The following is a 24,555-nucleotide window of genomic DNA, read 5'->3' as shown; positions in this document are numbered from 1 at the left end:
AATGGTAATTCCAACAAAAATATATATCGAGGTCAGAGTGCTACTTTTTATGATGTTGCGTGGGCAGTTTAGCCTCTACAATAACAAGTGATGAGAGAAAAACATAAAGGTTAGTGAATGACATGCTTTTGATTTTTAGGTGAACTATCCATTGAAACAAAATGAGAGCACATAATGCATAACTAAGCTGAAAAGCTGAAAGTTTGACAGAGTTTCAAAGTAGATCCAAGTCCGACCCAGAAACCAGGATAGAGAGGCTGAGTGAATGTAGTTTGCTCTCGATGCAGCAAAATCATGGTATCGTCTGCCAGAGAAATGCAATAAAATGCCAGCGTTCCAGCTCTGTGATCAAGATACACGCCAACTCTGTGAGGCATTGGAGTGTGTATTTCTACACTAAACTTATTGTGCTGGAACAAACAAAGAGAATCTGAGAAATCCAAGCTCCACGATTTTGAGTTGCATCCCAGTTTTTGGTCCATATTTCCTCCAGTTCTGTAGGAAACGCCAATAGAAACTCCTCCACCATCTCTCCACTCCACCTCCCAATATGCACGTCCAGAAAGAGCTTCTTTGCACAAGACTTGAGTCCAGCTGATGAAGCGCTCTGGGTGATCGGGGTACGGCTGTGGCTCGTGGTCAGTCGTGACCTCTGTACGGTCTCCAGAAAGGCGGAGGAAAGAGTTGGCTGTGTTTGAGTCTAATGTCAAATCGCAGGAGTCTGAAAGAGAGAGGATACTTTACTAAGAAGTCCCTTTAAGGCAAGCTTCCGCTGTCATCCACTTCCAGCTATTTTTAGCTGTAAAAAATGGCTCATTTTGCTCATTTAATGTATTATCTTAATTATGAACACTAGTTTGTGGTGCAAACTGTTTAACCTATTACTGCACTTTGATATTCTTCTTTTTGATATTTCCCTACAGCGGCTAATGAACCGAAAGTCTTGCACATTGACAGAAAATGGTTTAATTCCACATTGAAAAATAAGATGGAGAATAACCGCCTACAAAGTTGCAATTGTGAGAACATTGCATTGTTCTGAGAAAAGAAAAAAAAAAAGTTAGAATTGTGACATGTTAACAACAATTGGAGAAGAAAGTCAATTGCAAGACAAACTCAGAATTGTAAGACAAGTTCAATATTGTGAGTTTATATCTCACAAATATTTTTTTTTTTTTTCAGAATTGATAGAAATAGGCTAAATTCATTTGCGAGAAACAAACTCCCAATTCCCAACTTTGCAATTGTGAGAAATACAGCCGCAATTTGGAAAATATGAATAGCAAGATATAAACTCAGAACAGAACTGTGAAAAATAAACTTGCAACTGTGAAAAGGAAAAACCGTTGTAATCACCTTTTTTTTTTTTACCGTGTCGGATATCGGTTTCCATATCTGATATTCTGCCATTAATGCGTTACACTTACTCCTATTCATAAATGATACGTATGAGTCTTTGCTCTCATCCAAGAATGAACTGTGAACTCACACTGTAAGAAGTCTCCTCTGGTCCTCGGCTCAGTCTGGTGTAGATGTGTATGGGCTGGAAGAGGTCAGTGGTGAACTACGTCAGAAGAGGTTTGATGTGCAGTGGTAAACATGGCTGAGTTGATGTGGTCTGATGACTCATTGCTGGGAGGGATGTGAGTGTCCGTACCTGTATCAGTGTTCAGCGGACAGCTCGGGGATATTTCAGTTGACTGATTGTGTCCTTCATCAACTGTAAATATAAGGGTATGCGCTGTCAAGAGGCGTTTGTGCATCAACCGCTGATGTTTATATCATTCTAAGTAATCAGGTGTTGAGGAAGGATTTTGCCAAGTAATGTTCCTGGATCAACATCTTTTCTTGATCCTGGATCAACATTACTGTCCAAAAACATATGCTTAACCCAATCCCTATCCCCAAACATAACCCTATTTATCCAGTGTAAAATGATATCTGATTAATAAGTACCTAACCCTGATCTTAAGCCTAAAACTGAGATTTCCTGAAAAGTTATCCCTCACTTCTGATTGGTTGAGAATGTTGTTCCAGGAACATGTTGTACTTGGTGAAATCACATTCAAGGTCAAATAAAAATGAAGGGATTGATTTAGTGTCATTTTGGAAATGTAATTACCTTGATTTTGTGATACACCAAGACCACCATAAGCAGACTTCAAGGTATTATTATTATTATTATATTTACTTATTAATTTAACTTTCATTGACTGGTATTTATTATTGGAAATAATTGATTATATTTTGTTATATTTAACTAGGTTTTAAAATAAAAATAAAATATGAACTTCATTTTTATTTTTCAAAATTAATTTTTTATATATTTATGTATTCATTTTTGTTATTTTCATGTTATTTATCAACATGTTTGAATAATTTTAATACATTTTGAACATTTAATTAATAATATGATTTAATTATAAAATATGTTATTTTGCATTATTTATAAAACTATTTTGAATGTCTAATTATTTATCAGTTAGTGAGTTCATTTATTAAACTGTTTATTTTCTGATCAGTTTATAATATCTTTTAATCATTTAAGTGGCTACTAAGTCCGCCATAGTCAGCTGCATTGTGTATCTGAGTTTCTACGCTCACCTATTTCTGTGATCTTTGTCGATTCTCTGTCACAGACCTCGTTGACTTTATCGCTCAGCTCTACGAGAGCTTTTCTCAGGATCCTCAAGGAGAAGTACGGATGGACGTCGATGCTGGGCCGCCCCCCAGGGTCAGGAGGAGCGCAGAGCGTCTTATAGTTCTGCACAGGTGAGTCAGACAGGTAAAGCTAGCGTGATAGCAAACAGCGAGTAAGCAAACCCACACCTTTATATTTGTTGGGCCAAATTCCCCTATAGATCCTAAACAAAGAGAATGCTATGCCATGGCCTTTGGTTCCCATTGTGTTTCAGTTTCGTAACCTCCAGCACTAATAAACAAATTCAGTTCATGTTTCAGACCCGGGACTTCACCTGCAGGAAATGGATATGATCCTCAGTGTTTGAGAGCGCTTCTAGCTCGGCCTCTCCTCTCCGGTGTTCAACTATCTGTTGATTCAGTCGTTCCAGAAGCTTCTCCGTCTGACCCAGAGCTATCCTCTCCTCACCTCTGATCAGCTCTTTCACCTCCAGATGCTTTCTTTCGACGGAGCGCAGCAGTCTGGTGAAAATCTTTTCGCTGCTGTCCTCAACCGATTGTGCTGAGCGCTAAAGCAATGATGGAAAGGATACTGTTTAACCTTCTGCCATTGTTCAGTTATGGGTCACACTATTAGGCTGAGGATACACATGGAAAATTTTTGAGCAATTTTGCTTGGGAACTTAATCTTTAAATCGGCCTTGGGCCCTGTGTCTCACCTGGATGCCTGTTGAAGGTGACATTTCCCAAAGTTGCCCAACAAAATTGCTAAAAAATGTATTTACAATCCAAAGAATGAAGGCAGTCCATCTTATTTTGGGATGTGGTAATAAGCTTATAAGTAAAATACTGTATATAATTAAAAATGTAGAATTTCTGCCACATACAATTGCCATATTTTATTTATTTTTTCTCACAAAGCAAGATTTTGTACCATTCTGAACTAGACATTAAAAATGCTAAATTTTGGGGTCTATGACTAAAAAGTAAGCAAAGCTCATAGATAGATTTGTTCCACCCAAAACAAGAGACCTGTTATTTTGTGATATTTTTGACACACTGACAGCAGACCTACCTCGACATATTTAACAATATCTCGGAGTTCTTTCTCTCGTTCCTTACACCTCTGTTTTGACTTTTTCCACGCTTCCTCAAGATGTTTCTGTTTGAAAACCACATGTGAGAATTCTGCCATCTTTGAACTCTACTTCGTGCAGTTCACTGATTCCTCTACTATTTTTGTTACCTGTATTTCCCTCCTCTCCTCTGCCACCGTCACCACGCTGTGCCCCTTGTGTCCGTCTTTGAAGCACAAACTACAAATGCATTGTTGGTCTGTGTGACAGTACACATCCCGTAATTTATTGTGCCGTGAACAGATTCTCTTCTGCGGTACTTTTGTAACTTCAGTAAGTGGATGCGTCCTGCCACGATTCCTTTCATTGTGAGGTTTCAGGTGCATCTCGCAGTAAAACGTCTGACATTTCACACAAAACCTAACAGCTTGTTGTTTCTTCCCGGTGCAAACATCACATTCGATATCCACTGCTTTCCTGCCAGCATCTTGAATGCCGGTTCTCCTCAGTTTCTCCACAACATCTGCCAGCATGGTGTTTCTACAGAGCACAGGTTTAGGACTAAAGGTGCGTCTGCACTGAGGGCAGCTGTATTCCTCTTTCAACTCGCATTTTCTCCAGTAACCTTTAATGCACTCCATACAATAACTGTGTCCACAGGGAATGGTGACCGGCTCCCACAGCACTTCCAAGCACACCGAGCAACAAAACTGCTCCTTGTCTACAGAGATATTCATTCCTGCCATTTTCTCCTTCGTGTTAGAGGACAGGGAAAAAAAGGTGGTCACCAAGGCAGGACAGAGAGAAGTGTTTGTGTATGAGCTGGGCGGGAACATGCAGGTACAGTAGAAGCTTATCAGGTTTCATGCTGAAACGCTCAGAGCAGCCAATCACCAACAAGTACAGGAGGTCACCTCTGTTTTTATGCAAATATAATGTTGCAGGTGCATGAGTTTGCTTTACATGCTTCACATCATATTATATATGATCTGCTCCATCATACTGAGAAACATATTGTGAGTATTAATCACTGAAAGAATGAAGAAAGTCTGTGCTTTCAGATTATATATTAATGAGACTTTATGAAAAAAAATCATATTTATGTAGCAGTTTATGTGGTATTTTAGACTGCAAACAATGCAAATGTGACTTTTTTTAAGACCATTTTTGCCAATGTTCACAAAGCACTTGCCATGCAGCTACATTGTATTCTTTTTATAATTGTAAAACTTTTTAGTTTTTGTTCTCTTTTAGTTATTATTTGCTATATGTGTGTCGTTTTCCTTATGGTTTTAAACTGGCATTTACCAATATTATTGTGTTGCCATGAGGCTTTGTGTAAGCTATAAAAAAATTGAAGGTTAAACATGAAAAACGACATTAAAGTGAGATCTAACCTACAGATAGAAAGGAAATATATTTAGCTTTTTGGTTGTAAAGCAAATAAAAATAAGTTTCTATATTATATATAATCTATATCTATATTATATATAAGATGCATTAGTTGGTGAGTCATGTTGATTCAGTAGTTGATCTGATGGATTTAGTGAGTTTATTCAGGATTATGAGATGCTAAATGATCAAATAAAAGTTGAGAGTCATAATTCTTAGATACAGTAGAAAGTCAAACATATGACATAACTCAGAAGCATTTATTTGGTCTCTATAAGGTGCTCTAAATTGTCTTTTCTGTGTGTAGTGATTCTAATAAACTTGTACTCGTTTGTACTTGTGTGTCGTTTTCTTCACAGCGCTTAGTTTTTTTCTACACATGAAAACACAAACTTTTAGAAATTGTGTGATCATTTCTCATTGCTAACCTGAGCTGGTCTTATTCATGAAAGAAGGCCTTCAGCCAAACATACACAACTTACTTGCATCAGAAGTGTTTGTAAGAAAATTAATTGCAAAAATAAATGATTTTATAATTTCCACCTTTAAATTAGTGAGGAGAAAAAAAAAAAAACTAGATTTCAAGCACCAAGGCCATATTCATTATTATACATTTGTCCCCCAAACTTCAAGCTTTACGTATTTATAAGTTAATAAGAGAGTTTTGGACATTTTACATCTATACAGAGATGACCATCATGTTTAACACTGGTGTATTTACACTAAAGCGGTTTTGTTTATTCTAACTGTAAACATCACATGACTGATTATACAATCCAGTCAGAATTACAGGCAGAACATTTTTTTTTCTCGTGCAGATTGATTTTGCCTGTCATGAGGATTATACATAAATCTGTGCGATTCCAGATGTTCAGATAACTGTTTCTGAAGAAGTTCTTCTTCGTAGTTCCTTAAATAATTAAGAATGCATAGGAACCCAATTCTGATACAAAGATGCTTTATTAAATGATCATTATGAAGAAAAGCGGAAATGATTACATAAAAATTTATAATTATGACTTGCCAAAAATATTAGCCACTAAGTCATAATTATGAAAGGAACGGCATGAAATAAAATGTTGGAGGCCTCAAAATGTAAAAATATATAATTATAAAGTCTATATGTAGACCTTTGTAAATATTCAATCATAATTAAACTTTAAATCAGAAAGTCTAAATTATGATACAAAATCATGACAAATTATAATTATGGCAAGTCTAAATATAGGATATTGAGTCATAATTATGGGATAGGTTTTTAAATCATATTTCATATTGTAATCATAACTTATTATTTTAATGTAATCATATTATTTTTGTTTCTTGGCAAAACTTAAGATTCCAAAATAAAGAGATGTTAAAAACCATGATTGATATTGTCCTGGGTTCATTCGTCACATTAAAAAAGAAAACTCAAGTCAAGTGCATTGAATAAGCAAACAAAATTTTGACTTTTTTTCTTTTTTGTTTGGCAACAGAGTCAAATTCCAGAGCCATCAAATGGTTTAAAAGAAGCTTGAGAATTGACACGTGATATGAGAAATAAGTATTGAACAACCTTATTTTAAAAAATCTTGCAATTAAACAATGTTTAATACACACAAATACATCTCAAACATACAGTATAAAGATTAAATGAACATCTGTTAATAGACAGACAGCGTCAGTGAATAAAACACTTATCATTTACACAAGTATAACACTCTATAATGTGTTTAATTAAAACTTATTTATACTATAATAAAACTATATAAAATACTATAATCATAGCTTAATCAACAGGCAAATATTTTAAAAGTTTTGATCACACAATATTGCAACTTTCACTCCAAACACATCTGTAATTGTAAGATATACAGATTAACATAAATTTAAAGTTAATACCATTGAGACTTGGATGGTAGACACTGAAACGCATCTGCATTTACATTTCTGTCTTATTTAGTAATAAGAGTTTGCGGTTAATATACTGTAGCTTTACTTTTTTTTTTTTTTTACCATGAAAATGTACATGTTCCAAAACAAACCGACTTTGGCCTCTTGACTGAATTCTAATCAGGCGTTTCTCAGGCCGATCTTAAAGCTACCTTCGCCTCCTACGCGGCTGCAGTCTCTGACGAGAACCTTGTGGTCTGGATCCTAAAGAACAAAAGAAAACTATTATTTACTGTATGCAAAAAAAGAGATGGCCAACATTCTACACTTTAAAAGAAAAATGTCCTGTCAACATATTACAAGTAATTACAAGTATGTTATTGTATATTTACAGACATTTCTTTCCACTTACTACACTACAATGCATTTCAAAATACAGGTAAAACATCTGGCAAAAAAATCTAAATCAATACTGAAAACAAAAATAAATAAATAAAAACTATCACAGAACACTGTCCCAATTTTTTCCTGACTTTTAGTTAAGTGTGAAATAAAAGCTTTTCCTGACACTCACCGAATGATGAGAATGGAAACACAGTAATTGTCGGGACACTCATGGTAAACGGGCTCTGTACAGGCTGACCAAAGAGCGGTGCTGAAGCTACGAAATAAACATCCTGTTAATACTGCAAACTTCCTCACATGTAGTAAAAACATGAAATGTTTTACTTTACTGTACATGTAATGAATCCAGAATATATGGAACTTTCACTTTTTGAAATAAGTTACAAAACTATATACATTTTATATATATATATATATTACACACACACGTCTACATTTGAAGTGGGTCAAAGCCTTTAATCAAAGTTGTCCTAAAACCTAAAACGTGTTCTTGTCTTAGGACAACTTTGATTAAATATTTTTAAGCACTTCAAATGTAAATTCATAATTTCATCCGACAAAGAATACATTAAACTGATAAATGAGTAAAGCCACATTGTTACAAAATTATAAAAAAATAATATAATATATATTTTTTTTAAATCACTTTACTTTATTTTTGATCAAGTTAATGCAGCCTTGGTGAGCAAAAAATACAAAAAAAAAAAAAAAAAGACCGGTAGTGTACAGTAAGTGCGCTCTCAACATTAAATCTCTCAAAAATGTATTAGTATCTTATCAACAAGCCATTCTGAGATTCTACTGAAATCAAGGGTGAGTTCTGTTTCCTACACAAAAATAAAGCAGCTTTATTCTCATTTTTGGTTCCATTAAGAATCTTTAACAACCATGGAAACGTTACATTCCAAAAAAAGGCTCTTTATAGTAGAAAAAGGATCTTTGTATCTTTAAGAAAATAACGGTTCTTTTAAGAACGGATCAATACAAGGTTCTTCAGGTAACCAAAAAAATGAAGTTCACTAGGTTTTAGAAAGTCTTAATTTAATGCATTTTTAATTCTATGGCCTCTTACCTGTAATGGACTCTGAATCTGTCTTTGGTTTGGTGCTCTCAATAATAGTAACGTGATTCACTGCAAACCAGAACAGAGGGTTAGATCAAGTACTCAAAGTAACTTCACAAAACAATGAAATTTCTCAGAATGCAAGTCTGTTCACCTTTCTCTGAGATATTGACAAATCCTCCCTGGCAGACGTCCTCGAGGAGAGCCTGGAACTCTGTCAGCGCCGCCATCATGGATCCAAAGTTTGGGTCAGAGGTGATGTTTGGTAAGTCAGCCAGCACAGGCTGAGCACACAGAGACCTGCAGTTCTGAACCAGAGTTAGCGAATGAAAACGGTTACATGTAGCTCTGGGCAGTGGTCTGACTTCAAACTTACATGAATCAAAAATGGAATACAATCCAAATACAATTCCTGATACTAGTTTCAGCTCACAAAAGCAGACACTGATGCAATCTCAATTCCATGTCTCTCTTTGAGTCCTTTGAAGTTTTGAAAAAAAAAAAAAGCAGGAGATTGAAAGTTCTGCTAAGAGCCTTTCTTTAGCATACGCTCACATCTGAAGGAAAAAACTGAATACAGTACCTTGTATAAATGTAGTAATGTTTGTAGCTGAATCTTGCAATTCACATCTGCGAGTTCATAATTCACCATTCTGACTTTATGTCTTATATTTATGAGGTTATTACAATTACAATTTTGAGTTCAAAACTTACAGGTCTGTCTTTTTTCTATTCATAACACAATTTTGACTTTTATTTATTTATTGAGTATTTTTGAGGGAACATCTTGCAGTTTTTAGTTTTTACAATTTACAATGTATTCCTCACAATATCTCATAATTCTCTCATAACACAAAATTCTGTCTTAATTTCCCACAATTAAAAGTTTATATTTTGCAATTTAGATATTTTTTCACACAATTGTGAGTTCAAAGTTTATATCTCACAATATATAATGTAGAGTTACATTTGAAACACAATTCTGACAATTTCTCACAATTTCAAGTTTATTTCTTGCATCATTGAGGTAAAATACTGCAATTCAGCTTTTAAATTTTTTCTTATTATTAGCCTTTATTCAGAATTATACATTTACATAAATTCGGACTGCTTAAGTTTATATTTCGCAATTTTGAGTTACATCTTGCAATTTAGACACTTTTCATCAAAATTGTGAGTTTATAACAGACCGTTCGGATTTGATTTCTCACATTTCATAGTGAACATTGCAATTCATACTTAGATATAAACGTGCAATTCTGAGAAAGCTGAAATTTCAAAACAAATCAAAAAAATTCAATAACATTTTACTTTAAGCCTCCATGTGTGATGCATTATAAAGATACTAATAATGTATAACAATGCATAATATCTCTTCATAAAAAATTTTAACCAAAGTTAGAAACATAATAATCAACCTTTTTTTGTCAAGTGTTTTAATACACTTTCTAAATGTGTGAGAATGAATATTACGGTAAGTATATTAAATGTATTAAAACTGTGGATGCAATTTTTAATGAGATCATACGAGGCATTATAAGTTGCATTACAAGGCATAATTAATATATTAAATCAAGTTTTAAAATTAATTTAATGAATTTAATGGCTTTAATTAAACTGTTACCAAAATAAATTGTGCCTTACTGTCCTGTTTGAATTTCACAAGCCCATATGTTTTCTAGATATACAAAAGGCAGTTCAGAAATTCGACCCAAGGTCTACTTTTGAGTTTCATCAAAAAAATAGAGTCATAAGGTTTGAAACAACATGAAGGTGAGGAATTAATTAATTTAACAGTTTTAATCTTTTGGTGATCTACTCTTCTAACATTGAAACCGAGCAGACTAACTATAAAACTTCACAAGGGGTTAAAGATCTGGGCTTCTTACCAAAACACTGATTAAGTTCAAGCCACAGAAAATGTGTTTCATAACCTAATCACCACTGTGTCCTTGATCAAGGCACTTAACCTCAGGAAACCCCGGAGACTTTGGATAAGAAAGCAATCTGTGAACAAACAGCAGCGTTACCTGAAGGAAGGAGATATGGTCCTCTGTTTGCGAGAGCTCTCCTAGTTCAGCGTGTCTTTTCTTCAGCTCTGTTATCTCCTGCTCCAGTTGTTGAAGGAGTGCTTCAGCTTGGCTCACTGCCGCCCTCTCCTGACCCCGGATCAGCTCCGTCACTTCAGCGCGCCGCCGCTCTATGGAGCACACCAGCTCTGTGAAGATGCGCTCGCTCTCCTCGATGGCCGTCTGTGCGGAGAGCTGACAGGAGACAAAAGCAGAATGATAAAGCGTGACTTCGGCTCTAAGGAGGTCATGCGGCGGAAAACAGGATTTTTATTGCTCTTTTGAAGTAGGAGTTTGATGTACCATGTAGACGTGCTCAAACTTTCAGAACTCAATCCAAGCAGAACATTCACTGAGACTAAAGTGCAAAAACAGTTATTCAGAAACCTTGAGACCATGCTGTATAACAGAGAGCTGCTCAGGGTCACAGTCAAAGCTGGAACTAATCTGTATGATACTTGCACAGGATTTCAAACATATTACTAGAATAGGGTCAAGCTTGGATGAAGAAAAAAAAAAAAAAAAAAAAAAAAAAAAATTTAAAAATATATATATATATAAAAAAAATTGGGGATTTTTTTTTAATGAATATTGCAATACATTCAGCATTTTTAAAGACTTTTTGAAGACAGCCCAATTTAATTTGAGATACTATGATTTCAATTATTGGCAATCTGTAAAAAAAAAATATATATATATACACACATATATATTAAATATTATTACCATTTTAAAATACTTTTCTTTCATTTTGAAATGTAATGTATTTTCGTTATTTTGTTATTATATTATATTATATTATATTATATCCTCCAGTCTTCATTGTCAAATTAATTTGAAGAAATAATTCTAACATGTTGAATTGCTGCTAAAAAAAAATTAAAAAAAATAAAATAAAATATATATTATTTACATTTTTGTGGAAACCAGGATACAGTTCTGTTTAGGAATCTTAAAGTTAAATAGAACAGCGTTTATTTGAAATAGAAATCTATTGTAACATCATACATTTCTTTGCTGTCACTTTTGATGAATTTAATGCATCCTTGATAAAAAAAAGTCTTAATTTGTAAAAACAAAAACAAAAACAAAACAAAGAAAGAAATTATAAATAAATTGCATGTTAATATACAAAAGGAACTAAGCAGCTGTGGGTTTTGCCCCCGATAAATAAACTATTATTGAATAAAAATTTTACAAGATCTGATATTGATTGACCTTAAAACTTCAGTGAAGTCTGTTAGGAGAAACACACACACTCAGACTCACAGAGAGACACTCACACACACACACACACACACACACACACAGCCTCACAGTGAGCATCTGTGTCGCCTCTCTCAGGTCGGCCAGCTCCTTCTCTCTCTCCTGAATCCTCTGCTGGGAAATCCTCTGCATCTCCGCCAGAGCATTCTGGGAAGAAAAACACAGGTTACATAACCATATTTCTACTGACTCACAAAACAACACTCACACTCTAGAAACGCTCCAGCACATCACCTTTTTCTCATTCATCTCTGCTGTAGCTAGAACAGTGTCATGTCCTTTGTGTTCATCAGTTAAACAAAGATAACAAATGCACTGCTGATCAGTGCGGCAGAACACCTCCAGGAGCTTCTCATGGCGAGAGCAGAGCTGTTCTTGAATCATCTTTGAAGGAGAAACCAGCTTGTGTTTCTGAAAGGCAGGAGACTCGTAGTGGGGCTGAAGGTGGGTCTCACAGTAAGACGCCAGACACACCAGGCAAGATTTAAAGGCTTTGTTTTTTGTCCCAGAGCACACATCACACTCCACCTCCCCGGGTTCGGCTTGGGTCGGGTCAGAGTCTGTCGGTCCAGGGTTGAGACCTGTCTTCTTCAGTTTCTCCACCACATCTGCCAGCATTGTGTTCCTGCCCAGCATGGGTCTGGGAGCGAAGCTCTGCCTGCACTGAGGACAGCCATAGATCCCCAGATAGTCGTCCTGGTCCCAGTAGCCTTGAATGCAGCCTTTACAATAACTGTGTCCACATGGGATAGTCACGGGGTCCTTTAAAACATCCAGACATATGGAACAGTTGAACTGGTCGTGCTCCAGGAAAACCCCAGCTTGCGCCATTTTAAAAGGATTCTTGCCGTCCAACCCAGTGGCAGAATGAAACCAGGCGAGCGTTGTTTATGCAGGAAGCGAGTCACGTGAGTCTGACAGGAGGGGGAGGGGCTGAACAGCTGCTCCGCGCAACAACTGCGCATGTCCGAAAACACCGAGCTGCCGCCTGCAGTTACACTCAAGGGGCAAGGAACTCGACCGGAAGTTGAAGTCGGGCGGGGGCTGCCATCTTTTAGCAGAACTTCACTTGCGTTAGCATTCCCATTGACTCCCATTCATTTTGGCGTCACTTTGACAGCGAATAACTTTACATCTGAGGCGTTTAAAGACTCCATTTGTCCATTATTTATTTCTAAAGATACACGACAATGTATAAAGGGCTCCATTACCTTCTATGTTACATTATGGCCCCGTATAAACAGTTTTTGTAAAAAATAGGCTAACGATTGCGTCATAACCACTCGGCTCTCTGTCGCATTACCGTACAGACAGGAGGAAAAGCTCGCAGGCAATTAACTTAATATGGCGTACTGGCGTTACATTTTAAAATACTATACAAAATAATTAATCAGAATACTTACTCCTGCTCACTCACGACAAAGAACTCCCCGCTCAAGCTCGCCGTCTCTGCAAGATTAACGATGGCAGTTTGCACGCACAGTCACTAGAAGATTTACATCTGTCAGACAGGTTGCTGACGTCGTCAAGCTTCGTTTGAGTCTGCGCGTCAGAAACGGAAGTGCTAAAAAACGCTAAAACTGGGCTTCATTTGTCTCAATTGAGTTCCAATGGGGTCGCTGTGTCCATTTCTTTTACTGTCTATGGTTACACTCGGTGCAGTAAAATTAGTGTATATCAGAAAATGAGTCTAGGTCATTTGTCATCACACAAAATCAGCACATCAATAATCAATCAATAATTTTATATAATGTATTATTTTTATTTTAAATTGAAAAAATAATTTTAGATTTTAGAAACATTTTAAAAACATAAGTTTCTATTTGTATCTAAGTAACTTTAAATCAATTAAAATTATATATATATATATATATATATATATATATATATATATATATATATATATATATATATATATATATATATAAAGATAACTTTAACTAAAAAATAATGAAACATTATTTACTTGAAATGTGTTATATGTTAAATTATATATACATATATATACATATATATATATATATATATATATATATATATATATATATATATATAAATAAACAGTCCCACAGCATGAGGCTGCTACCAGCTCACTTTACTTTCGGGATGGTACTCTGCAGGTGATGGCCAGAGTTGGTTTCCTTCAAATATGATGTTTGGAAATGAGGTCAGATCTGAGAGTTTTTTTTTTTTTTGCAAATTCTAAGTGTGCTTTCATGTGTCTACACTGAGGAGGGGACTGAGTCTGGCCACACCACCATAAAGCACATCGGTGGGGTGCTGCAGTGATGGAAGTCCTTCTGTAGATTTCTCCCATCTGAATATATGATCATGGAGCTCAACTAGAATGACCATCAGCTTCTTGGTCATGACACTCACCAAAGCCTTTCTCCATCAATCGCTTGGCCAAGAGGCCAACTCTAGGAAGAGTCCTGGTTGTTTCAAACTTCCTCCATTAAGAGCAACAGAGACTACATGCTTCTCTGACCCTTCAGTGAAGCAGAATCTTTTCCTGAACTTTTCTCCAGATGTGTGGCTTGAGGCAAACCTTTTTTGAGCTCTGCAGGCCGTTCTTTTGATCTTAGAGCTTTGGTTTTTGCTCAGATAAGCAATTTTACCTGTTAAACATTTTATTAAGACATGTGTGCCTTTCCAAATCATACCCATTCAATTGAATTTGCCATCCACAGGTTACCTTCACTCAAAGTGGGCTAAATTTCAGCTGTCCCAGATAAGGATATGAATACTTGCAATGTCACTGTATTTTTTATACATACACACACACACACACACATATATATATATATATATATATATATATATATATATATATATATACAGGAATATGTTAAGTCATATAAGAACTTTGTACAGAATTTGTCATATTTTCGTATTTAGGAACAGCGTGACATGACAGTGTTTTGACACTAGATGGCAGTAGTGCTGCTCTCACATGATCCAGATACATGAACAGTTTCTAAACAAATGCTTTTAATAAATCAGAAACATACAAACATTATTTATAATGCAGGACTTTATTTCATAAAGCAAGTCTTCAAATTTCATTACAGGTGCTTAAATTACTTTACATACAGACTCTTCTCAAAGAAATTATGCAAATCTCAGAAAAAAATATTTGAATAAATACATGTTCCCTTTTCATAAATAACAACAATAATAAACCGTTTCAGTTTTAAATTTGAATAAATACCTAGATTTACATATCTGACCAGCACAACAAATCCCATGATGTGATATGATTTAACAATACATTTCTCATAACTCATCTACCATTTATACTATTAAAATACTCAGTGCAAATCTTTTGGACATTATTTTTCTTATGTTCATGTGCGTATTTGGTAAAAGGAGCGTTAAAAAGCCCCCAGCGTTCAAGTGAATGGAGTTAAGTTTTCAACATTCGTTCATGCGCTCTGTTTCTCAACAGAGATTCATGCTCAGTGGTTTGTCAGTCATATTTCTTACAGCTTCTGGAATGGATTTTGTAAGTACCATACTGACGTTGTAATACTTTTAAACAAATAAACTACACGGAGGGCTGGTGTGGTGGACTAAACACTGGAGCTGCCAACAGCCGCAGGTTCTGGACCAGAAAACCTTTTTGAAACTTTAAAACGGACATTAGAGAGTTATGGTTTCAAGGTTAGCATCACCGGAAACTTACATGCAGAAGGAAGGCTTACGGTAAGAGTCTTTAAAATGATCATTTGGTCTTGTCGTCCAGGCCACTCTCTGCTCTCAGAGCCTGACTGCTGGCAGAGATGAACCTGATCCAGTGCTGAAGATCCTCTGATATCTCAGGGCAGTCCACCTTCAGATCAGAGACACATATGTTAGATCAACAGAAACATACCCTATATAAAAAACACAAGGTATTACCATATTACCCATCTAACAATATGGTATTATCAAAAATTCAAAAATATTATCAATGTTCACGGTAAACCAAGGAGTGTCATGGTATACAAATATTTAACATTACATTATTATATTTTTGGATGGGGTTTTCTGGCACAGGGATGAGCACATTTGGGGCTTTTAAAATAATAATAATAATAAAAAAGTTTAATGCACATGTATAATCCATACCTTCCTCTTGCAAAGGTGCTCCAGGATCCTCTGTGGATTTCCGCGAATGACATTCTGCCTGCACAGCATGACAGCAGACACGAACCCGTCTGTCTTGGACACGAACCTCTGCTCCAGGTAGAAGGACTTCTCGTCCCACGCCACCATCCGCGTGCGCAGCTCGAAGGCCTCGCCGAACCCCAGCGAGCGTCGGTACCGGATGGTCGTGGCTCCGATCAGCATGGAGGCGTCGAGTGCGCGCGCGGCCAGGAAGAGCCCGTTCCGCGTGCAGTACGCGTAGCGCGCGAAGTCGCACTCGCGCAGATAGCGCGCGTTATTCATGTGACACATAAAGTCCAGGTCGTGGAGGAAAACCCGTCCATGGACCACCTGCTCCTCCAGAACGTCTCGAACCGGCCCCTGGAACCAGGACTTGATCACCATCCACGTCGCTCTCAGGAAGTACCAGACGTCAAAACTGCTGAAGAGGAGCAGAGAGCCGGACACAATCCACAGCAGCATGATTCTGTCGCACAGTGGAGATTATTAATTATTCACATCATGGATAATTCATACAGATCACGTGCAGAACTGGGTTTCTAAGGAAGTATCACGCTTGCTAAAAACTGCACGCAGGACATCATTGGATCTTTTTAGAATAAATATAAAATTTTACATATATTTAAAAATCGCTATGGAAGTACCTCACATCATTCATTCATATCAGAAATGAATCAAAAATCAACGTACTCATTAAATATCAGATGCACATGTAGTTTATAGACAAGGTCGTGCAATGAAACCTATCCTAAGTAGAATGGTTTGAGTTTTAATACGTGCAAATTGATGAAAAACGTGTGTTTATGAGTGTTCATAATCATAATATTGTCAAATACGATATTATAGTTACTTACTCGATTGACATCCGCAAGACACCGGCTTCACGCGCTTCCGCACAGACAGAAACTGCGCTCTGACTGGTTGGAAGAGGCCACGTGACATACGTCAGTCGGACAGACTGTGACGTGTGAACACAAGCACACTATATTTTATTTATATACATTTTCTAAACGCAAACCTCTTTTTTGAGATTCAAACCTGAAATGAAAATGTCTTTTGAATCTCTTGAATTCTCTTCAAACGTAAAAGCAATAAGAACAACGGCTTTGCTAAAGAACTTGGCACTTCCTCTGAACTGAATGACCCTGGACTGTCGTGCATTGTTATGATTTGATGTGACTGTTTTAATTGTTTTTAAAGCATTCAATAAATGAGTTATATTTTTTTTTTTGAACAAGCATTTTTTTTTTTTTTTTTGCTGCTACTTGGATGTGTTGGAATAATTCCCAGTTCAATGTACACCAGAGAGTTAGAGTTAGAGAGTTAATTTAAGGCAATGAGTCGTCATTTGCTCTTTTTATCATCAAGCGGACATTCCCCCCGGAGGGCTTTACTGCTGGCTGAGATGAAACTGATCCAGTGCTGCAGCTCTTCAGGAAATTCTGGCACTTCAACCTACAAAATCAGTTCATAAACATCAGACTTCAGTGTTTTGGGAAAAAGTGAATTAACATTCAACTGGAACAATATATACATTTATAACATTTTTATGAACCATTTCTTTAACCATCTGGTTTTCCTTGTTCCCAAAGTGTCAACAAGCTTAACTTTTTCCATGAAATAAATGTACTGACAGTAATTTTATTACTGAATCATTTATTCTTTAATACTTTGCTTTTGTAGGGGATTTCATGGTACTACACACTATATTCACCTCCAAATTATGTATAATTTATTTGTATTTAATACAAATATTAGAAAAAACATTCCTAATACAGTGTTTATACAGGGTAGTGTGTTCCTTATTTGCTTATAAAAATATTTTCAGACATTATAAATTGCTTTTATAAAGTAGCATTTGGATATACATTTAGACATTATCAAAGACTACACTGAGTCTGATTTGTAGATTGAACACCAGAAAATTGCTCTGTATTTTTTTTTTTTTTTTTTTTGTTAAGATGACGTAGACTTTTATGGAAGCTCTTTTTGGCTACAAAAAAGTAATTGCAACTTTTTAACTCACTATTCTGACATTTTATCACAATTCTGAGAAGGAAAAAAAACTCTGAATTGTGAAAACCTGCAAATGAAAAAAAAGTGAAAAAGCTGTAATACATTTTTTTTTCTTTTTCTGAAATTCTGTTATCAACATTATTTTAATTCTAAATTTTATCTGAATTGTGAATTTCTATCATGCAATTCTGCATTAATAAACAGACTTTAATAGCATTTTTGAATCATGTCCACATTTTTCATGTGTTTATATATCTTATGCCACAACTGTAAAAAGATTGTATAATTCCAATGAAGTAAAAAATAAAAAAATCAGTCTAAAATAACAGAAGACCACCAGAGAGGTAAAAGTCTTATCTACTCACCTTTCTCTTGCACAGGTGTTGCAGGATCTTGTCCGGACTGCTGCGCAGGACATTCTGTTTGCAGAACATGACAGCCGACACCATCCCATCTTTACAAGACACAAACCTCTGCTCCAGGTAAAATGACTTCTCGTCCCAGGTAATGATTCGACTGTGAATCTCAAACGCCTCACCGATACACAGCGGCCGTCTATAGCGGATGGTAGTTGCCCCAACGACCACGGTGGCCCCTAGAGCCCTTAAAGCTTTGAACACCCCATTGCGGGAGTACAGAGAGAAACGGGCAAAGTCACACTCGCGCAGGTAGCGGGCATTATTCATGTGGCAAAGGTCAACGTCATGGAGAACCACTCGTCCACTTGAAGTCTGCTCAGCTGTGATATCAATTACGGGTGAGAGGAACCAGGCCCTGACCAGCACAACCACTACCCGTAAATAATACCACACATCCAGACTGCAGAACAGGAGTAACAGCACACCCACAATCCACAGCAACACGTCCTCCCTGCAATATACAGAAGTCAAATTGTGGCCAGAATAATAGATATATACGTTCTTAATTCACCCTTGAACAAATAAATGCCTAAAAAGCTCTTAAAATCACAGCAGAAGTATTAAAGGGACAATAAGTAACTTTTTAGGTATTTTATTATCTAAAATCAATATTTTTATTCATAAATATGCCCTCAATGGTGTACAAATACCTATGCCAATGTTTAAACTAATCCTCGTAAATGAAGAATTTATTATCTTTATATACATGGGACGGGTAGGTCGACGGAGGCTTCCATGTAGTTCCGCCATCTTGCAAAACTATAATAGCAGAGAGGGACAAAAAGTACTAAGCCAACGCGTTTCCACAGCGCGTTTTCGGTCAGAGCCAGAAATGCAGGTGCAGAGCAGTGAGAGGCGCTTGAAACTGCACCGGCAAGTTTAAAAGTCTGGATTGCATTCTTATTATGGACCACACATATGCCGCGCCACAGGAGAAGAAAACATAGTCGCCAAAACAGTAAAAAACAGAACGTAAAAGGAAACGTGACCGTAGATTACAGAAAACAAGAGTTAATGTCGGGGAAGCTTTTTCTAGGTGGAAAGAGCTAATGCTTGATAAAGATTTCAAAAGAGACGCTGAAGTGGCCAGTTTTCTGTGTTACAATCTATATTATAATATTTTTTTTTATATCTAACAATGCACATAATTCAGAAAATATAACGAATAAAGAAGACATAACTACTAATTACAATATTTCATGTTTTCCACAGTCAGTAATTCATACTGTAACATTCGTTTGTTAGTTGTCATGTTGCAGTTTGTTTGAAATAACACACCTGTTCACCTGAAGGAAAACTCGACGAAGTGCTATTAGAGGACATCCTGTCCAAGCTTTTTGGTACATATCGCCTACCGTAGATGCAACGCGTATTTGAAAAAGCAAGGCGCTGGAGAGCAAAATTAGTTAGAATGCAAAATACAATTTCACCACTAGATGGGAGTAATTCCTACTTACTGTCCCTTTAAATTCATAAAGTCATGGCATTAGGCTAAATGTTGCATGCTCTGCAAAAAAATTAATACCATCACCAGTATTTTTGTCTTGGTTTCTAATACAAATATCTTAACATCCTTAAACCAAGATACATTTACTTGAGATGCAAACTGACTGAACATATGTAGTCTTGTTTTCTGAGCAAATTTATGTGGGTTTATGCTTTAAACAAGAACAAATATTTGTCAGTATGAAAACTTGTCTTCCCTTTGAAATAAACAGATTGTTCTTGTTTTAAATCACAAACTCACTTTTAATACATTTCTCATGACACACGACTTATTATGTCATTTTGCTACTCGAGTTAATGTATCTTGATATAAGAATCTTTATATATATATACACACACACACACACACAGACACACACACACGGATATATATATTTGCACTGGAAAACAAACCAAAAATACTGAGGGAACAGCATCACTTTTTGACTGTGATCACAGGAAAAGTTATTTCCATATTTTAGTGATTTGATGCAGAGCTATTCAAGTCTAAAGCCTTTTTCTGAGATTTTCAAGATTTTGCTACAAGCCTCGTTCAAGTAGAACTAGTTAGGCTGGTTTGTAAACACGTTGTAACCGCAGTGATTTTTGTCTTCTTTTAAAATGTATGAACGTAATTAAACGTGTTTCCGGAACCAGAAAGCAGAAAATGTGTTTTTGACAAATAAGCTACAACACAATAATAAGAAGAGAACTAAGTCAAGCCTACATTTAGTTTACGGTTGATCTAGTTAACAAATTTAAATGTAATCTTCAACAGTTAAACATAGTTGGTCTGTTAAGATAAATATTTAGCGATTACTGAATCGATGTTTGATTTTGTTTTAATTAACTTCTACTTCTTCACAGCAGTCTCTATAACAGGTGTTGGTGTTGTTCTTGTTGTTGTTTTTTTAAAGGAACTGTTGTGACAGCTGAGCAAACCTTTGCGAAATCTGTTTCGCATTTACAACGAACGATAAAATGTACATGAACTAAGTAACTCGGCGGAACTAAATTAAGAGTCGTGAAAGTGTCAAACAGTACTTACATGTCCACGCTGGGTTACCTACCAGTTGCTGTTTCACGTCTTTACGTCCGACTGAACGCACAATGACACGCCCCCTAAATATGACGTCATGCAATGCGGTTCGTTAATACATTTATTAATTTTTTGTAAGATATATATATATATATATATATATATATATATATATATATAGTGAAATATATATTTTATTTATATTGTATAAAAATCAAGATATTGTATATATTACAAAAATATTATTAATAGTATTCATATATATTTAGTAATATGTATGTATATATATATATATATATATATATATATATATATATATATATATATATATATATATATATATATATGTGTGTGTGTGTGTGTGTGTGTGTGTGTGTGTGTGTGTGTGTAAATATTTTCTAAATATATACTGTATAAGTGTGTATTTATTTTTACATAATAAATATATACAGTACACCCACATATATTATGTACACAAAAACTTTTATTTTGGATGTGATTAATCACAATTAATCATTTGACAGCAGTACATTTATGCATTTTAGTAGATTTTTTTACATTCATATATATTATTTTAAAAAATTACATTTTTTGTTAAATTAATTTAAGATAATATATTGTCATTCTTAAATGTGGATACATTTACACTTTCTAGAAATGCTAGCATGAGCAGTTTCGCATATGTCTGAGAAGATTCTCACAGGATTCATGTTGTGAATGAATGTTGATACACGAACTGTAGCAGGATGTTTGTGTGTATTCATATTTAATTAATGGAGCATGTGGGATGCATAAAATTAGCATGGTTTAAACTTTCCCTGTCTTTTTATTCATTCAGGTATTTATATCTGCTGGATTGCTTCCGGCTTTGGCTGCAGTTTGTGTCCTCTGAGAAGTCCTGTAAGTCAATATGAATGATGAATTATAGGAGATTGAGCCAGTGACGGAGAGGGATGAACAGGCCTTCAGAACGTCTGAAAGAGAGGGAAGATCACTGTAGCTATCTTCCCCCGTTCTCCTTTCAAATGCGGCATTACCACATGAATTCATCAAGGCTTTAACGTGAAAATAATAGCCCCGCTGTGTGTCTGAATGTGAATAATCAGCTGAAGTTAAATGGTCTGAAATTCCAGGAAGACAGACGTCGTATCAAGAGTAAAGCATTAGTCATGACACTTCTGCGTCTCATAAACGCCATCCTGTGATTCTGTTGAGACAGGAGAACATTTGAAAAACAGTCGTCCATCACACTAATGGAAATGTATCGATTGTGGTGAGATGTGTTTCTGAAATAGTAATGAGTCTATTGAGGGATCCCTGCTGAAAGGCAATAAGGAGTATTTACAGACGACTGTGTTGATGGGTTGTGAGTGAGTGGTGAAGGACATTCATTTGATTACAAATAGATGAAATACTGTACGGTTACACAAAGACACGCAGATGAAAGCTCACAACATTAAAGGAATGGTCCACATGAAAATTAAAATGTTTCTGACATGTACTTAGCCTCGGGTTATCCAAGTTGAAGATGTGTTTGTTTTTCATCAGAACAGATTTGGAGAAATGTAGAATTACTTTGCTTGCTCACCAATGTGATCATCAGTGAATGGGTGCCGTCAGGATGAGAGTCCAAACAGCTGATGAAAACATCACAGTAATCCACACCACTCCGACTCATCAGTTCACATCTTGAGAAGTGAAAAGCTGCATGTTTGTCAGAAACAAACCCATCATTAAGGCGTTTTAACTTTAAACCATCGTTTCTAGCCATAATATGAGTCCATAATCCATAATAACGCTTCCTCCAGTGAAAAAGTGAAAAATCCAAGAGCAATCTGTCCATTAAATCCCCCATTCCCTATCACAGCAAAATCCACAAACATATTTGTTATTAACTGTTTTCTCTTGTAAACAGCGCTTGATCTGTGCTGATCTCGTTTCTTCCTGATTCAGATGACTGGAGGGAGGAAGGTTATGGATTATGAAGTGATATTTTAACTCAAAGCAATGTTTTAATGTTAAAACGTCTTCATGGTGGATTTGTTTCTTACAAACAAGCAGATTTTTACTTTATAAGACATTAACTGATGGAGTGGTGTTGATTACTTATAGATTGTTGTGATGTTTTTATCAGCTGTTTGGACTCTCATTCTGACGGCACCCATTCACAGCAGATGATCCATTGGTGAGCAAGTGATGTGATGCTAAATATTTTCAAATCCATTTTTCATTAAGAAACAAGCTCATCAACATCTTGGATGGCCTGAGAGGGAATACAATTTCTGCAATTTTTTGTTTTTGGGTGAACTATTCCTTCTAACCTGTTGACCTTGAACAGACAGTAACACAGAGACAGATGTCTGAATGTGTGTGTGTGTGTGTGTGTGTGTGTGTGTGATTGCTCTGTTTGTGCTAAAGCCCTTGTTTTCATTCCTCCCCAAAACCCCAAAGATTAGTGAAAAAGAAAACATCTGTCTATACACCATTGCTCATGTTTCCTTTCTACAATAGCACTTTTTCAATACTGTAATCCTTCAAAGCTGTTTTAGTCATGGCCCACCTCTTTCTCCAGGGTAAAAGCGTGTTCGCGTTCTCAATTCAGTGTTAAAATAATCCCTACAAACCACTCTGCCTATGGACACAAAACATATACACAATCTCACAAGCACACTTACACACTCACAGCTCGTGTAGTGAGTGTTTTGTCGTTCACAGACAGCTGCTCTGTTCTAAAGCCTAGTGGACCAATCCTTGCTGTTTACAAAAGGCAGAACGCTAAATCCTAAAGTCCTAATAAGTAATTGCTTTGGAACACAGGCACAAATATTGGATGAAAATGTCAATTTTTAGTTACGTTTAATGGATTGATGGATTAATAAATACATTTTTAGTCAAATTAAATATGTATTAAATATGCATTAAATAGGAGTATATTTATATCCCTTTAAAATGATAATCACAGTTCCAAAAAAAAAGAAAAGAAAGAAAACGGGCAAAATAAGCACAATAAGAAATATCTCTTGAGCAGAAAATCAGTATATTGATTTCTGAAGGATCATGTGACACTGTAGACTGGAGGAATGATGCATCGCAGGAATAGATTATATTTTAAATAGAGCTGTCAAACGATTAATAGCCTGATTCACATTTAAAATAAAAGTTTTTGTTTACATAACATATATATATATATATATATATATATATATATATATATATATATATATATATATATATATATATATATATATATATATATATATATATATATATACACAAACACATTGAGTATATATTTGGAAAATATTTACATACATTTATATATTTATATTATCATATTTTATATTATATAAATATATTTCATAAACAAAACAGATTTTTCTTAAATACATGCATGTGTTTGTATTTATATATACAGAATAAATATATACAGTATACACAAAAACTTTTGGATAGTTAAAAGTTTAGTTTTGGATACGATTAATCACAATTAATTGTTTGACGGCACTCATTTCACAAGACAGACAGCTTTTATTTTTCAATTTGTAATAATATTTCAGAATGTTATGGTTTAAACTGTACCATTAATAAATAAATGCAGCCTTGGTAAACATAAGAGACTCCTGTTTGACTACATGAAAGCAAAAACAAACTTAAATATACA

General features: G+C 35.5%; 4 protein-coding genes across 4 annotated transcripts; all 4 read right to left on the bottom strand.

The window, feature by feature from the left end:
- Positions 1–2: 2 nt before the first annotated feature.
- Positions 3–4,831, bottom strand: LOC113096953 (tripartite motif-containing protein 16-like). The gene is made up of 7 exons (XM_026262169.1): positions 3,887–4,831; positions 3,716–3,802; positions 2,976–3,209; positions 2,605–2,764; positions 1,658–1,720; positions 1,490–1,543; positions 3–721 (listed from the first exon to the last, which is right to left on the bottom strand). Exons 1-7 carry the CDS (start codon positions 4,550–4,552, stop codon positions 183–185), a joined length of 1,803 nt encoding a protein of 600 aa, XP_026117954.1. The 5' UTR covers positions 4,553–4,831; the 3' UTR covers positions 3–182.
- Positions 4,832–6,540: 1,709 nt separating this feature from the next.
- Positions 6,541–12,690, bottom strand: ftr67 (finTRIM family, member 67). Its single transcript, XM_026262170.1, has 7 exons — positions 12,021–12,690; positions 11,838–11,933; positions 10,482–10,715; positions 8,606–8,759; positions 8,461–8,520; positions 7,558–7,644; positions 6,541–7,247 (listed from the first exon to the last, which is right to left on the bottom strand). Exons 1-7 carry the CDS (start codon positions 12,615–12,617, stop codon positions 7,192–7,194), a joined length of 1,284 nt encoding a protein of 427 aa, XP_026117955.1. The 5' UTR covers positions 12,618–12,690; the 3' UTR covers positions 6,541–7,191.
- A 2,119-nt stretch (positions 12,691–14,809) lies between these two features.
- Positions 14,810–17,151, bottom strand: LOC113096946 (protein THEM6). Its single transcript, XM_026262160.1, has 3 exons — positions 16,790–17,151; positions 15,897–16,401; positions 14,810–15,618 (listed from the first exon to the last, which is right to left on the bottom strand). The coding sequence occupies exons 1-3, from the start codon at positions 16,798–16,800 to the stop codon at positions 15,511–15,513; spliced, it is 624 nt and encodes a 207-aa protein (XP_026117945.1). The 5' UTR covers positions 16,801–17,151; the 3' UTR covers positions 14,810–15,510.
- Positions 17,152–17,155: 4 nt separating this feature from the next.
- On the bottom strand, positions 17,156–20,972 carry LOC113096947 (protein THEM6-like). The gene is made up of 3 exons (XM_026262161.1): positions 20,904–20,972; positions 18,317–18,821; positions 17,156–17,390 (listed from the first exon to the last, which is right to left on the bottom strand). Coding segments are annotated over exons 1-3 (618 nt in total). The 5' UTR covers positions 20,906–20,972; the 3' UTR covers positions 17,156–17,279.
- Positions 20,973–24,555: the final 3,583 nt, after the last annotated feature.

The sequence above is a fragment of the Carassius auratus genome, unplaced genomic scaffold (assembly GCF_003368295.1).
Source record: "Carassius auratus strain Wakin unplaced genomic scaffold, ASM336829v1 scaf_tig00216043, whole genome shotgun sequence".
Classification (NCBI taxonomy): Eukaryota; Metazoa; Chordata; class Actinopteri; order Cypriniformes; family Cyprinidae; genus Carassius; species Carassius auratus.
This window is presented reverse-complemented; position numbering and strand designations above follow the sequence as displayed.

What these genes read in the sequence shown, in the direction of transcription:
- ftr67 (XM_026262170.1), bottom strand. Translation starts at nt 12,617, where the DNA reads ATGGCGCAAGCTGGGGTTTTCCTGGAGCACGACCAGTTCAACTGTTCC. An exon ending in AGGCGACACAGATGCTCACT is followed by an intron (nt 10,716 to 11,837) that starts GTGAGGCTGTGT and finishes GTCTCCTGTCAG; the next exon opens with CTCTCCGCACAGACGGCCAT. An exon ending in GTTTCCATTCTCATCATTCG is followed by an intron (nt 7,248 to 7,557) that starts GTGAGTGTCAGG and finishes TTTGTTCTTTAG; the next exon opens with GATCCAGACCACAAGGTTCT.
- LOC113096946 (XM_026262160.1), bottom strand. An exon ending in AGCACCTTTGCAAGAGGAAG is followed by an intron (nt 15,619 to 15,896) that starts GTATGGATTATA and finishes TCTGATCTGAAG; the next exon opens with GTGGACTGCCCTGAGATATC.
- LOC113096947 (XM_026262161.1), bottom strand. An exon ending in AACACCTGTGCAAGAGAAAG is followed by an intron (nt 17,391 to 18,316) that starts GTGAGTAGATAA and finishes CTGATTTTGTAG; the next exon opens with GTTGAAGTGCCAGAATTTCC.
- LOC113096953 (XM_026262169.1), bottom strand. Translation starts at nt 4,552, where the DNA reads ATGTTCCCGCCCAGCTCATACACAAACACTTCTCTCTGTCCTGCCTTG. An exon ending in AGGAGAGGAGGGAAATACAG is followed by an intron (nt 3,803 to 3,886) that starts GTAACAAAAATA and finishes GTTTTCAAACAG; the next exon opens with AAACATCTTGAGGAAGCGTG. An exon ending in CAGAGGAGACTTCTTACAGT is followed by an intron (nt 722 to 1,489) that starts GTGAGTTCACAG and finishes TCTCTCTTTCAG; the next exon opens with ACTCCTGCGATTTGACATTA.